A 15,201-nucleotide genomic window follows, 5' to 3' on the forward strand; every position below is an offset into this window, starting at 1 on the left:
CGATCCTGCGTTAGGCGGTCCAGAGGTGGTTAATATAGAATGCATAGTACAATAGGGCTGGAGGGGTTAAAAAAAAATTAATTATAATTTAACTCACCTTAATCCACTTGATCGCGCAGCCGGCATCTCTTCTGTCTTCTTCTTTGCTGTGCACAGGAATAGGACCTTTGATGACGTCACTGTGCTCATCACATGGTGCAATCACATGGTTCATCACCATGGTGAGGGACCATGTGATTAGATCATGTGATGTGACGTCACCACAGGTCCTTAGCCGGCAGCTCAACATTACAGAAGAAGACAGAGATCCGCAACTACGTGATCAAGTGGACTCGGTGAGTTAATTTTTTTATATTTTTAAACCCTCCATCACTATTTTACTTTGCATTCTGTATTCAGAATGCTATTATTTTCCCTTATAACCATGTTATAAGGGAAAATAATACAGATCGGGTCCCCAGCCCGATCTTCACCTAGCAACCATGCATGAAAATCGCACCGCATCCGCACTTGCTTGCGGATGCTTGCAATTTTAACGCGGCCCCATTCACTTCTATGGGGCCTGCGTTGCGTGAAAAACGCAGAATATAGAGCATGCTGACATTTTCACGCAACGCACAAGTGATGCGTGAAAATCACAGCTCATGTGCACAGCCCCATAGAAATGAATAGGTCAGGATTCAGTGCGGGTGCAATGCGTTCAACTCACGCATTGCACCCGCGCGGAATACTCGCCCGTGTGAAAGGGGCCTTATTGTGTGTCTATCGCAGATTGGACAAACACGTCCTGTCACATCAGTGGCTGAGCTCAGAATGGGTCTGTATTTCAGAGCTAGCATAGAGCCTAATAATCCTGCCAATAACTAGTGTTGGGCGCGAATATTCGAATTGCAAATATTGTCACTTCGAGAATTCGCGAATATTTAGAAAATAGTGATATATATTCGGAATTTCGAATATTCTAGATTTTTTTTTCATCTGTAACCTCCCTTCTTGCTTGTGGGCCAATGAAAAGGCTGCAATGTCTTTGTCTGAGCTTAGCAACATCCCTAGCAACCAATAGAAAAGTTAGCTTATATATATAATACAGATAGTTATTGGGAGATAGTCAGTGTAGGTTATATCCTGATATAGTGTAGCTGATAGGTTCTGCTAAAATGTGGTGTCACGTATTGCGCCAAAATATTTGGATCATTAGTGGCGATTAGCGCAATCGCAAATATATTGGAGCACTCTAACTGCATATAAAACCATTTTTAATGTTCTGCTGTGCCAACCATTTTCTCCAGCCTCAGGAAACTACTAGCAGCAAAAATGACCCACGCCTGTATTTCGTGCACATTACGCAAATATTACATTGCTGATTTTTCGCAATCAAGAAAATATTCGCAAATTCACGAATATATGATGAATATTCGCCCAAATATTTGTGAAATATTGCAAATTTGAATATAGCCCCTGCCGCTCATTACTACCAATAACCTCTCTCCTGATTGACCTCCAGGCTTACGAGAAAGCATTGTGGGCAAAACCACTCAAATTCTTCTCTGTCTTCATCTTCCCTTCCTTGTTTACCTTAGGGCTCATGCACACCACGTTATGTATTTTGCGGTACGCAAAACACGGATCCGCAAAAAATACGTCCGTTTGACATCCGTATTGCATCAATTTTTTTGAGGATCCATTGTAACTGCGCCTATCCTTGTCTGCTAAACGGACAAGAATATGACATATTACACGGAACGGACTTGAGGAAATACGGAAACGAAATGCACATGGAGTCAATTCCGTTTATTTATTTTTTGCAGCCCCATTGAAATAAATTGTACCGCATACGGGCCACAAAAAAATGAAACGGACACGGACAAAAAATACGTTCGAGTGCATGAGCCCCTACTAGTGCACAACATTTTAAAAGTAAACTGGCAGATGCCATTCTGTGTGATACGTCTGAATCAAAACTTTGGATTCATTGGGTAAAATAATTTTTGTCAAATTTATGAGGAATCTTATTAGTTTAGAAATTATTTTCTCATCTCTACAATATATCTACCTGTGATGACTAAAATTATCGCTCAGTCAGTCCATAACCATGCAAATAGCTGTTATTCCTTCTATGTGACAACTAACCCAAGTCAAACATTGTAGGGCGTATCATGAATAAAAATACTAGCACTAGATAAAATGAACACATACATATATAGAGATGCGGACATGCACGGCTAGATCGCCGCTAGCATGTCCGCAATATACCTGTCCCATATCTCTGAGTGGTTTTATTGAGTGTAAAAAATAATTTTATATATATGTAAATCAGCCTGGTAATGACCCCAAGGGGCTAACTGTTCTGGAGCCCAGCCACGCCCGAATCTCCTCCTTGCTCACGAAGTCAGATCGCCGTAATCTCGTGGTGCGCGAGCTTGCGCATGCGCAGTTCCTTCCCTGAAGCTGATACCAGCACAGTGAAGGAACACTATGCCGGCGCTGCGCATGCGCGAGCTCGCGCACCACGAGATTACGCCCATCTGACTTCGTGAGCAAGGAGGAGATTTCTAGATGCAGGAGGTGCTGGGCTCATTCACAGGGGGCATGGCTGGGCTCCAGAACGGTTAGTACAGCCCCTTTGGTTCATTACCAGGCTGATTTACATATATATATATAAAATCTTTTTTTACACTCAATAAAACCACTCAGAGATATGGGACATGTATATTGCGGACATGCTAGCGGCGATCTACCCGTGCATGTCCGCATCTCTATAGGGTAAAAAGAGGTGAAAGAATCCCTTTAGTTACTGCATATTTAACCACTGCCCATAGACTTTTAAATGCCTGAGTGGTCCAGTTAACTCTACAAGGAGATTTTGGAACTTTCTTGGAGGGATAGCAGCTCCAGAAAGAGTGTGCAACATCAGTGACAGCCAGGCTCCCCATTGAGGAAGCAAAGATGTTTCTACCGTCCCTGCCTTCTCCATCATTGCATACACAGCGCTCAATAAAAACCTTTGTTACAGGCAGTCCCCTCCGCCAAAAGGTCTTGTATAACCTTATGAGTGGCTTAATATGTAAAGAAAAAGAAATAGAGACAAAAAAAAAAAAAGTGCCACCACTAGCCCACACTGCAACTTCTAGCCCGACCCCCTGGCAACCGCAAACTGAACATCCAATTTAGGCTACTTTCACACTTGCATTTGGTGCGGATCCGTCATGGATCTGCACAGACGGATCCATTCAGATAACACAACCGTCTGCATCCGTTCAGAACTGATCCGTTTGTATTATCTTTAACATAGCCAAGACTAATCCGTCTTAAACACCATAGAAAGTCAATGGAGGACGGATCCGTTTTTTATTGTGCCAGATTGTGTCATAGAAAATGGATCCGTCCCCATTGACTTACATTGTGTGTCAGAACGGATCCGTTTGGCTCAGTTTCGTCAGACAGACACCAAAACGCTGCTTCCGCCTCCAAAGCGGAATGGAGACTGAACTAATGCAAACTGATGCATTCTGAGCGGATCATTTTACATTTAGAATGCATTAGGGCAAAACTGATCCGTTTTGGACCGCTTGTGAGAGCCCTGAACGGATCTCACTAACGGAAAGCCAGAACGCCAGTGTGAAAGTAGCCTTATTAAAACAACCATAACAAAAAGGGAACACACTATAAAAATGTACTAGACTTAATACAAATGGCATCAAAATAAAGCCACAAGTTAGTTAGTTAATAAAGTAAGAAATGATTCAAAAAACTAAATGAAAAAAGTTAAGCTTTTGAAAAACGAAAATGAATATGGTCTGGAAGAGGAGTAAATTGCCTGGTCTTAAACTGGTCAAATAATTATACAATTTTCTTTTCTTGTTTTTCTATTAGGTCAAAAAACTGGTACATAAAAGGCGACATAAAACTGGTCAACCCTAAGGATACAAACAGTGTTATATTTCACCTTCTAAAATAGACCATGACCACTGTTTTGACACTGACTCCACCACCATATTATATTTACATTTTCTTTGTAAATGTATATCACTAGTAGCATGAAAACGGATAGGGTGGGTGAACTGCGGCGTAAATAGGATCCATAGCAAAACCTGGAATGTGTCCTACTTCACCATGACCACCTTCAAGTGAAGTTCAGAACATGGGAAGCCTATGGTTATGTTGGTTTCCCTAATTCCCAGGCATAATGCACAAAGTGATGTCACAATAGTGGGTATAATGTGCACAATGATGTCACAGTACAGCAATAAAGCTCACAGAGATGTCACAAAAGAATGATAAATAAAGAAATAAACAAATCAGTGATGTCACAGCACAGAAAAATGCTAAAAGAATGCACTCTTTCATTATCCATATACATCACTAACTGCACATGATGTAGGTGGAGATGGGCCCCATTAGTTATTGGTCGCATAGAAGATGCTATGCCTGCTACCCTGGTAGTAACGCCCATAGATGAGGTGATTAGGAGCTGGAACTTACCAACTGGTTGACAGCTACGATGGTCATCACCTAGCTTGTATCCTGAAGCACAGCTGCAGGCACGAGACGTACTGTTATCAGTCTCTTTACAGAAATGGATGCAACCTCCATTATTTACGGAGCAGTTGAAATGCGTCACTTCTATAAGCAAGAACATTGGGTTAGCATCATAATGTTGTACAATGATATAATGTTGGCAGTCAATGCTCCTGTTCTGAATAATAAAGTATATCTTTTACAGTGTAGGACTGGCGATTATGTGTGAAAATTGACAATATTTAAACCTTTTTCTCTGAAAATCTCAATTTTATCATGGATTTCAGGACATCAATAATGGATGACCTCATTCTCTGTGTGGCAGGCATCATTACCAAAGGGAGACATGATTCTTCAATGAAGTCTTTTTCCAAGCACTTTTTTTCTCGGCCGCACGTGTACATTCTATTTGTTGTTCCAAACAGCATGTACAGGCGCAGCCCAGCAAGTACAGGTACGGTTAGCAAATTGGCAGTGAGACGCAAGCAGAAGCCACATTCTGTATGGTCACTACCTAGGAAAATGTTGAAAATAACATAAACTTTATTCAATTCTCATATTAAAAACAGAGGGACATTGTAATAATAGGCATAACCCCAGTGCTAAAACCCTGTCTAACTAAGTTAGTCATCGCTCAATGCGATTCTGTAGTCCCGGTTGGTTTTGGACTGCTTTATCAGCTGTGCTGATGTTAATACATAAAAGCAGGAAGACAGGACGCCACACTGATAATGTGCAGCGTTATCTGGCGCTTGTGTGGCCACAGCTGTTGATAAAGCAGTCCAAAACCAACCAGGACTGCAGAAACACTTCTAGTAAATACAGCATTGAGCATGACTAACTTGGTCAGACAGGGTTTTAGCAACTGAACGGCAGTTCTTGATAGCTACCCACATGGAGGCTGAATATCCAGGGCAGTTTGCCTAGACCAGGATTCACTAATCTGATGGTCTACCTCACACCAGACCTGGTATTATACATCAGCCGCACATAAGGCTCTAGTTATATACTTGTGTCCCAGAAGCTGCACCTACAATCTGCACAAACTATAGATTATAGCATTCTGCATTTGTTACACCTGTTATGTTAGTGTAACTCACCCACAGCTGGTTGCCTTATTTGACCTACTCCAACTGTGGCCGGTATCCTCTATCTCTCGACCTCACCCCCCTGAAGGTGCTCTCTGGCTGCACGACAAATTTACTGCACCTGTCAGGGCATAGGAGGCTTTTTGGTTGAGTGTTATTCACATGGTCACACTCAGCGGGGTCTGCCAAACTGGGATTATTCTTATTACCACAGTGTCCCCTTCCCTTTTTTTATTATGAAAATTTAATAAAGTTTATGATGTTATTTTAAACATTTTCCTAGGCAGTTTCTTCAGAAAATTTATACTTTTCCAGTTTGTTCAGTGAAATCACATTCTGTATGGGCAACCTTAAAACGTCTCTGTCACCAGGATCAATCCTATTAAACAGACATACTGGCTGGTAGGGCGCATCATGCTGATTAAAACAACACCTTTCTTTTGTCTGTATGCTAAACAGCTGCAGAGAAATCTGCATTTTCATTCATATGTAAATGAGACATTGGAGCACCAGGGGGCGGGGCTAAATCTTTTGAGCCAAGGGTGTAGCTAAAGGCTCATAGGCCCTATTGCAAGACTTAAGCTTGGGTCCTCCTTTCTGCTACCTGAGGAAAAAAATTAAACTGTGCCCCCCCATACCCATGCCATATATTTTCAACCTAACCCCTTCCCTCCAGCCCTGCTGTTAAAGAGATACTTGGAAAACATTACATACAGGGTAATACAGCCCCACATACCTTTTACATCTAGTGACGTCTACTCTGATATAGATATCCTCTTTATCATTCTCTTAATTAAGACCGCCATGATGACTTCTTTCAGCCTTCTCTTATCTCTGCAGTTTGACAAAGAGACATCTTAGTTTGCTAATTTTTCATCATCCTCACATCTTCTCAACATCCCATCCTTCCACCTCCAATATTGTGCCTGCTGTGCAGAAACAGTCCACCTGAAGATACTAGTACCTCACAAATAGTGCCCCCTTCAATAGTTATTGGCACACAGTGCCCTAAAAAATTACTACGCCCAGCAAATAGTGTCCTTGACACTAATAGTGTAAACATAATGTCCCCCAAAAGTAACTGTGGTAAACTGATACTGTCAGGGTGCACCCCACAGTAATAGTGCTCCCACCAATATAAATAATTATCTGTACTTAGTGCTAACAGTGCCCCCAATAGTAATAATGCCTTCATTGTGCTCAAACTAGTAATCATGTTCCCCGTAGTCCCCCAGTAGTAATAATTCTCCTCATAATCTGTGCCAGTAGAAAAATATTCCTTAATGTGTGCCAGTACAAAAATATCCCCTTAGAATGTGGGCCAATAAAAATACCCCCTTATCATGTGTGCCAGTACAAAAATACCCCCTTATCATGTGTGCCAGTACAAAAATACCCCCTTATCATGTGTGTCAGTACAAAAATACCACCCTATGATGTGCGCTAGCACAAAACTACACCCTTATAATATGTGCCAGTACAAAAATACCACCCTATGATGTGCGCTAGCACAAAACTACACCCTTATAATATGTGCCAGTACAAAAATACCCTCTTATTTCGATAAAATCTTCAGAATGAAGGAGCTCTGGGCGGAGGACATGGGTAACTCCACTAAGTTCCTAAAGATTTGGACTCCTTGGATCTTGTTCAAGGGTTCTCCTGAGTTTAGCTCGTGGCTAAATAGGGGTGTCGCCAGTCCCTAGGGGGATTACATCTGCCAGGCAGTTGTTACTGTCTTCACCTGGTCCATCAGCAGCGCCCACACCAGTGAGTACTTCAATTACGGTCCGTGAAGTCTAGGATTTGCTCCGCATGTTTTTTTAAACCTCTGCTGGTACTATCAGGGTCCCCCCCCCTCCCCCCTCTTCCCTCCTGTTCGTCTGTGGTCTTGTCCTGGTATTCGTCCTCTGTTGTGTAGTTTATGTTTGAGCTTTATACCCATGTATGCTCCTGTAACTGGGATCTTGTGATTTCTTTGCAATGGAAGCTGGATTCCCGAGTTATATTCTGGTACTTGTTCTACTACAATGTATCTACGTACTTGTATTGTGATTGTATGTAAGGATTCACAGCTGTACACAGCCTCGACTTGCAATCTGGCTGTTCTCATTGTATTGCTACTATATTGGCTCTTCTAAAAAAAAGAATTTGAGCCACAAAAATACCCCCTTATAATGTGCGTCAGTGCAAATACTCCCTTACAATGTGCACCAGTAATAAAAAATACCCCTCATATTGAACGCCAGTACAAAAAATACACTCTTACCTTTCAGATCAGACTCTCATATCAGACCCGCATATCATACCTCAAATAAAATATATATAACATCATCAAATCAGATCCCCATATCACACCTCAGTTCAGAACCCCATTTCAGATATCAGATCAGATCCCCATTAGATCCCCATGTCAGACCCCTCCAGTATCAGACTTCAGATCAGATCCCCATTAGACCTCTATGTCAGATCCCCCAGTATCAGACCTCAGATCAGACCCCCATTTCAGATATCAGATCAGATCCCCATTAGACCTCCATGTCAGACCCCTCCAGTATCAGACTTCAGATCAGATCCCCATTAGACCTCCATGTCAGGCCCCCTTAAGTATCAGACCTCAAATAAGTTAACTTACCTCTCCTGGTCGGCTGCTCCTCTGCAGGTCTAGCGGCCTCCCTGGATCTCTTAGATCCTGGTTTTCTCTGGGCCCGTGCTGCACTGTCACCTGAGTGCCTGCAGCGCCAGGTTAAAGTGTGCGCACTATGTCCTGATGCTGTACCAGTCCAGAGAGGACCACAGAGGAGGTGTAAATACAGCCCTCGCAGCGCTTCACTCCTCCCGCCTCTTGTAGACTAGTGAGAGCTTCCATATTGGAAACGCACATTAGTATTCACTTTATAAGACGCGCTGTGTCTTATAAAGGGAAAAATACAGTGCCACTGGCAAGTGGGGCCCTGTGTGCCCCCTAGGCTTAGGGGCCCAGTCGCAACTGCGACCTCTATAGATATGCCACTGCTGTGAGCACTGCTTTGTAACACAACCTGTGCCTTACTACAGACGTGGACAAAATTGTTGGTACCCTTTGGTCAATGAAAGAAAAAGTCACAATGGTCACAGAAATAACTTTAATCTGACAAAAGTAATAATAAATTAAAATTCTATAAATGTTAACCAATGAAAGTCAGACATTGTTTTTCAACCATGCTTCAACAGAATTATGTAAAAAAATAAACTCATGAAACAGGCATGGACAAAAATGATGGTACCCCTAACTTAATATTTTGTTGCGCAACCTTTTGAGGCAATCACTGCAATCAAACGCTTCCTGTAACTGTCAATGAGACATCTGCACCTCTCAGCAGGTATTTTGGCCCACTCCTCATGAGCAAACTGCTCCAGTTGTGTCCGGTTTGAAGGGTGCCTTTTCCAGACTGCATGTTTCAGCTCCTTCCAAAGATGCTCAATAGGATTGAGGTCAGGGCTCATAGAAGGCCACTTTAGAATAGTCCAATTTTTTCCTCTTAGCCATTCTTGGGTGTTTTTAGCGGTGTGTTTTGGGTCATTGTCCTGTTGCAAGACCCATGACCTGCGACTGAGACCAAGCTTTCTGACACTGGCTAGTACATTTCTCTCTAGAATTCCTTGATAGTCTTGAGATTTCATTGTACCCTGCACAGATTCAAGACACCCTGTGCCAGACGCAGCAAAGCAGCCCCAGAACATAACAGAGCCTCCTCCATGTTTCACAGTAGGGACAGTGTTCTTTTCTTGATATGCTTCATTTTTTCGTCTGTGAACATACAGCTGATGTGCCTTGGCAAAAACTTCGATTTTTGTCTCATCTGTCCACAGGACATTCTCCCAGAAGCTTTGTGGCTTGTCAACATGTAGTTTGGCATATTCCAGTCTTGCTTTTTTATGATTCGTTTTCAACAATGGTGTCCTCCTTGGTCGTCTCCCATGTAGTCCACTTTGGCTCAAACAACGACGGATGGTGCGATCTGACACTGATGTTCCTTGAGCATGAAGTTCACCTTGAATCTCTTTAGAAGTCTTTCTAGGCTCTTTTGTTACCATTTGGATTATCCGTCTCTTAGATTTGTCATCAATTTTCCTCCTGCGGCCACGTCCAGGGAGGTTGGCTACAGTCCCATGGATCTTAAACTTATGAATAATATGTGCAACTGTACTCACAGGAACATCTAGTTGCTTGGAGATGGTCTTATAGCCTTTACCTTTAACATGCTTGTCTATAATTTTCTTTCTGATCTCTTGAGACAGCTCTTTCCTTTGCTTCCTCTGGTCCATGTCGAGTGTGGTACACACCATATCACCAAACAACACAGTGATTACCTGGAGCCATATATATAGGCCCAATGGCTGATTACAAGGTTGTAGACACCTGTGATGCTAATTAGTGGACACACCTTGAATTAACATGTCCCTTTGGTCACATTATGTTCTGTGTTTTCTAGGGGTACCATCATTTTTGTCCATGCCTGTTTCATGAGTTTATTTTTTTACATAATTCTGTTGAAGCATGGTTGAAAAACAATGTCTGACTTTCATTGGTTAACATTTATAGAATTTTAATTTATTATTACTTTTGTCAGATTAAAGTTATTTCTGTGACCATTGTGACTTTTTCTTTCATTGACCAAAGGGTACCAACAATTTTGTCCACGTCTGTATATTGAGAATACTGTTGTTTTTTCTTTTTCTTTTTTTTTGCTTAGAAACCTGAAAACTATTACTGGTTTACTCACAGGCACAATATATGATTAGAAAGAAATCGGCAATATTTATGAGCTTTTTTTTTTGAACAATGATTTTTATTGAAAATATCAAATATGAGGTTATAGTACACATGTACTGTATGTCATACACAATAGGCAAGACTTAATCAAAGTTAAAGGAGAAAAGCATATAGAGTCTATAGGAATTAGGTATAAATACACAGTGTGTGAAAAGGTAGAGTAACAGCACATTATTCTCAATATGATAAGGATATACACTCACCTAAAGAATTATTAGGAACACCTGTTCTATTTCTCGTTAATGCGATTATCTAGTCAACCAATCACATGGCAGTTGCTTCAATGCATGTAGGGTTATGGTCCTGGTCAAGACGGGCCGGTCTGAGTATTTCACAATCTGCTCAGTTACTGGGATTTTTCACGCACAACCATTTCTAGGGTTTACAAAGAATGGTGTGAAAAGGGAAAAACATCCAGTATGCGGCAGTCCTGTGGGCCAAAATGCCTTGTTGATGCTAGAGGTCAGAGGAGAATGGGCCGACTGATTCAAGCTGAAAGAAGAGCAACGTTGACTGAAATAACCACTCGTTACAACCGAGGTATGCAGCAAAGCATTTGTGAAGCCACAACACGCACAACCTTGAGGCGGATGGGCTACAACAGCAGAAGACCCCACCGGGTACCACTTATCTCCACTACAAATAGGAAAAAGAGGCTACAATTTGCACGAGCTCACCAAAATTGGACTGTTGAAGACTGGAAAAATGTTGCCTGGTCTGATGAGTCTCGATTTCTGTTGAGACATTCAAATGGTAGAGTCCAAATTTGGCGTAAACAGAATGAGAACATGTATCCATCATGCCTTGTTACCACTGTGCAGGCTGGTGGTGGTGGTGTAATGGTGTGGGGGATGTTTTCTGGGCACACTTTAGGCCCCTTAGTGCCAATTGGCCATCGTTTAAATGCCACAGTCTACCTGAGCATTGTTTCTGACCATGTCCATCTCTTCATGACCACCATGTACCCATCCTCTGATGGCTACTTCCAGCAGGATAATGCACCATGTCACAAAGCTAGAATCATTTCAAATTGGTTTCTTGAACATGACAATGAGTTCACTGTACTAAAATGGCCCCCACAGTCACCAGATCTCAACCCAATAGAGCATCTTTGGGATGTGGTGGAACGGGAGCTTCGTGCCCTGGATGTGCATCCCTCAAATCTCCATTAACTGCAAGATGCTATCCTATCAATATGGGCCAACATTTCTAAAGAATGCTATCAGCACCTTGTTGAATCAATGCCATGTAGAATTAAGGCAGTTCTGAAGGCAAAAGGGGGTCCAACACCGTATTAGTATGGTGTTCCTAATAATTCTTTAGGTGAGTGTAGACTGTTATCATGAGTTAAATGTGGAAGAAAAAAATATCTAAAGAAAAAAAACCTGGGAGTCTCTCCAAGGATTCAAACCTGGGATCTCTACATGCAAAACAATGCACTTAGGATAAAGCTATAGCATTAACAAACATAGATATATGTTTTTTCTATGCTTATAAGCTAACACATATTACTGGTGTCTTCATAATCATATATTGTGCCTGTGAATACAGCAGTAATATGTATATTAGCTTTCTGAGTAGATCTCGGTGTGGCAAAGCTATAGTACATAGTGTATATTATATGCAGATGCTAGGACATAGCTCTGCCCTCATCATGCTGATGTCCAGCCCTGTCAATGAAAGAGAGGGGGAGTGTGCAGAGCACAAGAACGGGAGGGGGGAGGCTACAAAGCAGTGCTCAAAGGATTCAGCCCCACCTCCTGGTGCTCCAACTTACCATTCGCATATGAATAAAAGTTGTTGATTAGCAGCTGTTTAGCATAGAGACAAAAAGAAAATAACATTTTAATCAGCATGATGAGCCATACCAGCAAGTATTTCTGGTTTAATGGGGTTAATCCTGGTGACAGAGCCGCTTTAAAGGGGTTGTTTCACTTCAGCATATGACATTTATCATGTAGAGAAACTTAATACAAGGCACTTACTAATGTATTGTGATTGTCCATATTGCCACCTTTGCTGGCTGGATTCAGTTTTCCATCACATTATACACTGCTCATTTCCAGGGGTTACGACCACCTTGCAATCCAGCAGCAGTGGCCGTGCTTGCACACTATAGAAAAAGGTGCTGGCCTCTCTGGTGGGAACGTTTTCCTAAAGTGTGCAAGTACGGCCTCTGCTGCTGGAAACGAGCAGTGTATAATGTGATGGAAAAATGAACCAAGCCAGGAAATGAGGCAATATGGACAATTACAATACATTAGTAAGTGCCTTGTACTAACTTTCTCTACATGATAAATGCCATTTGCTGAGACAACCCCTTTAAGGTGCTGCTACATGTTAAAGTTTAATTAATGCAATTTTTGAAACTAAAATCAGAGGTTAATCGTAAAGGAGGAAAGTATTAAAGTGGTTGTCCCAAGTATTAAAGGCTCCATCCTAAAAGAGTGGCAGGCAGAGCATGCACCCTGCCACTCCATTCATTCTCTGTGGGGCTGCTGGACATAGCCGAGTGCAGTACTTGACTATCTCTGGTGGACCCATGCACACTGAATGGAGTGGCAGTATGCGTGCTGGGGTCCCAACGGTCAGACCCCCACCTATAGGTGATAACATTAGTACTTGGTACAACCCCCTTTAGGACAGATAATACATATATTTATTTATTTTTATCCGCTTCTCGTTTTGGCTTCAAAAACTGCATAAAAAAACCTGAACGTGTGTCAGCAACCTTAGGGTGCAGCCACTTGGTGTGGTTTCTTGATGCAGTTTTGATAGCAAAACCAGGAGTGGATTCATCCTGTCCATTTCTCTCCTCTTATGATTCACTCCTGATACTGTTGGCCTCTTTTACACAGGCGTTGGGGGTGATGTGAGGTAAAAGATGCGGGTGCGTTGCAGGAAAATGTGTGATTTTTTCCCCGCGAGTGCAAAGCGTTTTTAATGCGTTTTGCACGCGTGTGAGAAAAATTGGCATGTTTGGTACCCAGACCTGAACCCGGACTTCTTCACAGAAGTTCGGGTTTGAGATCGGTGTTGTGTAAATTTTATTATTTTCCCTTATAACATGGTTATAAGGGATAATAATAACATTCTTACTACAGAATGCAAAGTAAATTAGGGATGGAGGGGTTAAAAAAATAATAAATTAAACTCACCTCATCCACTTGTTCGCGCTGCCCGACTCGTCTTCTTTCTTCTTCTTTGAGGACCTGGGAGGAAAGGGATCTTTGGTGACGTCACTGAGCTCATCACATGGTCCATCACCATGGTGATGGGCCATGTGATGGCTCCGCTCTCATCACATGGTCCATCACCATGGTGATGGGCCATGTGATGAGCGCAGTGACGTCACCAAAGGTCCGTTTCCTCCCAGGTCATCAAAGAAGAAGAAAGAAGACGGGCCGGGCAGCGCGAACAAGTGGATGAGGTGAATTTAATTATTAGAATTTTTTTTTAACCCCTCCATCCTTAATTTACTTTGCATTCTGTAGTAAGAATGCTATTATATTCCCTTATAACTATGTTATAAGGGAAAATAATAAAGATCGGATCCCCATCTCGATCGTCACCTAGCAACCATGCGTGCAAATCGCACCCCATCCACACTTGCTTGCGGATGCTTGCGATTTTCACGCAGTCCCATTCACTTCTATGGGGCCTGCGTTGCGTGAAAAATGCACAATATATTGTGCATTTTTTGTGCACAAGTGATGCGTGAAAATCACTGTTAATATGGACAGCCCCATAGAAATGAATGGGTCCGGATTCAGTGCAGGTGCAATGCGTTCACCTCACGCATTGCACCCGCACGGAAAACTCGCCCGTGTGAAAGGGGCCTTATATTTTTTGTCTTTTTATAATCACACATCTGTTTATGGCTTCAAAAACTGCATCACAAAACCTGATCAACACTGAATGTGTACTGGCAATCTTGGGGTGCCACACACAGCAGATTTTGTTACAAAATAATTTCTGCCACTGAAAATCAGTTCAATTTACGGTATCTGAAAAGACTAGTTTTGTCGGAAAGCACATGCATTTCTTAAAGCCCCATTCAGGTTGCATTGAACTGATTATCAATCTCAGAAATTTGCTATGACAAAATCTGCCGTGTGTGAAGTCACCCTTACTAATAATGCTACATATAACTTTTTTTGTACAAAATAGATTTTTTCACATTAAAAGTCTTTTAGTGAGGCCTTGCATATTATTACAGTCAAGGACACTAAATTCTAGGGTCACAACATTGGATCCAGAATTGACATTTAGCAACCAAATTAACAACCCTACTTATGGTGTTTTACAAAACCACATACATTAAAGAGTTCATATACCCAAAAAATATTAATAGTAAATAGACAAATTCCAATCTCATACTTTTACGGTTCACATAAATCCCAGTATTTCTCTTTTAGCGTTTTTGCGTTTTAAATGCTTCTACCTTTATAAAACCTTACCTAACTCCTCTGCGGAATCACTTGTTTCCAATTCCCTTTTGCTTTTATCTTCTTTAACCCTAATTTTTTAAAACTTTTTTTTGTATTGATGGATTAACCCAACAATCTAATGTTTCTTGGACGTCCTACAACAGCACAATTACAAATGGGATTAAAGTCCCCTAGGTATAACTAGACAGACAGGTTAATAAGCAGTATATATCAACCAATTAATTAACCATCACCATGGACCCTATAAAGCTGAGCAGAAAGAAGAAGCCAGTGTATTTTATTTATCTCCAGGTCACTAATGCTTCCAGAACAGCTATTTGGATTAAAC

At 41.7% G+C, this 15,201-nt stretch overlaps 1 protein-coding gene across 1 annotated transcript in view; it reads right to left on the reverse strand.

Annotated features, from left to right (window-relative positions):
• Positions 1 to 15,201, reverse strand: part of PROC (protein C, inactivator of coagulation factors Va and VIIIa) — a 99,845-nt gene that overhangs the window by 33,585 nt on the left and 51,059 nt on the right. The window contains exon 6 of the mRNA XM_044290859.1: positions 4,483 to 4,623. Within this exon, the coding sequence (XP_044146794.1) occupies positions 4,483 to 4,623 (141 nt within the window). The remainder of the gene's footprint in view (positions 1 to 4,482; positions 4,624 to 15,201) is intronic.

The sequence above is a fragment of the Bufo gargarizans genome, chromosome 4, assembly GCF_014858855.1.
Source record: "Bufo gargarizans isolate SCDJY-AF-19 chromosome 4, ASM1485885v1, whole genome shotgun sequence".
In the NCBI taxonomy this organism is placed as follows: Eukaryota; Metazoa; Chordata; class Amphibia; order Anura; family Bufonidae; genus Bufo; species Bufo gargarizans.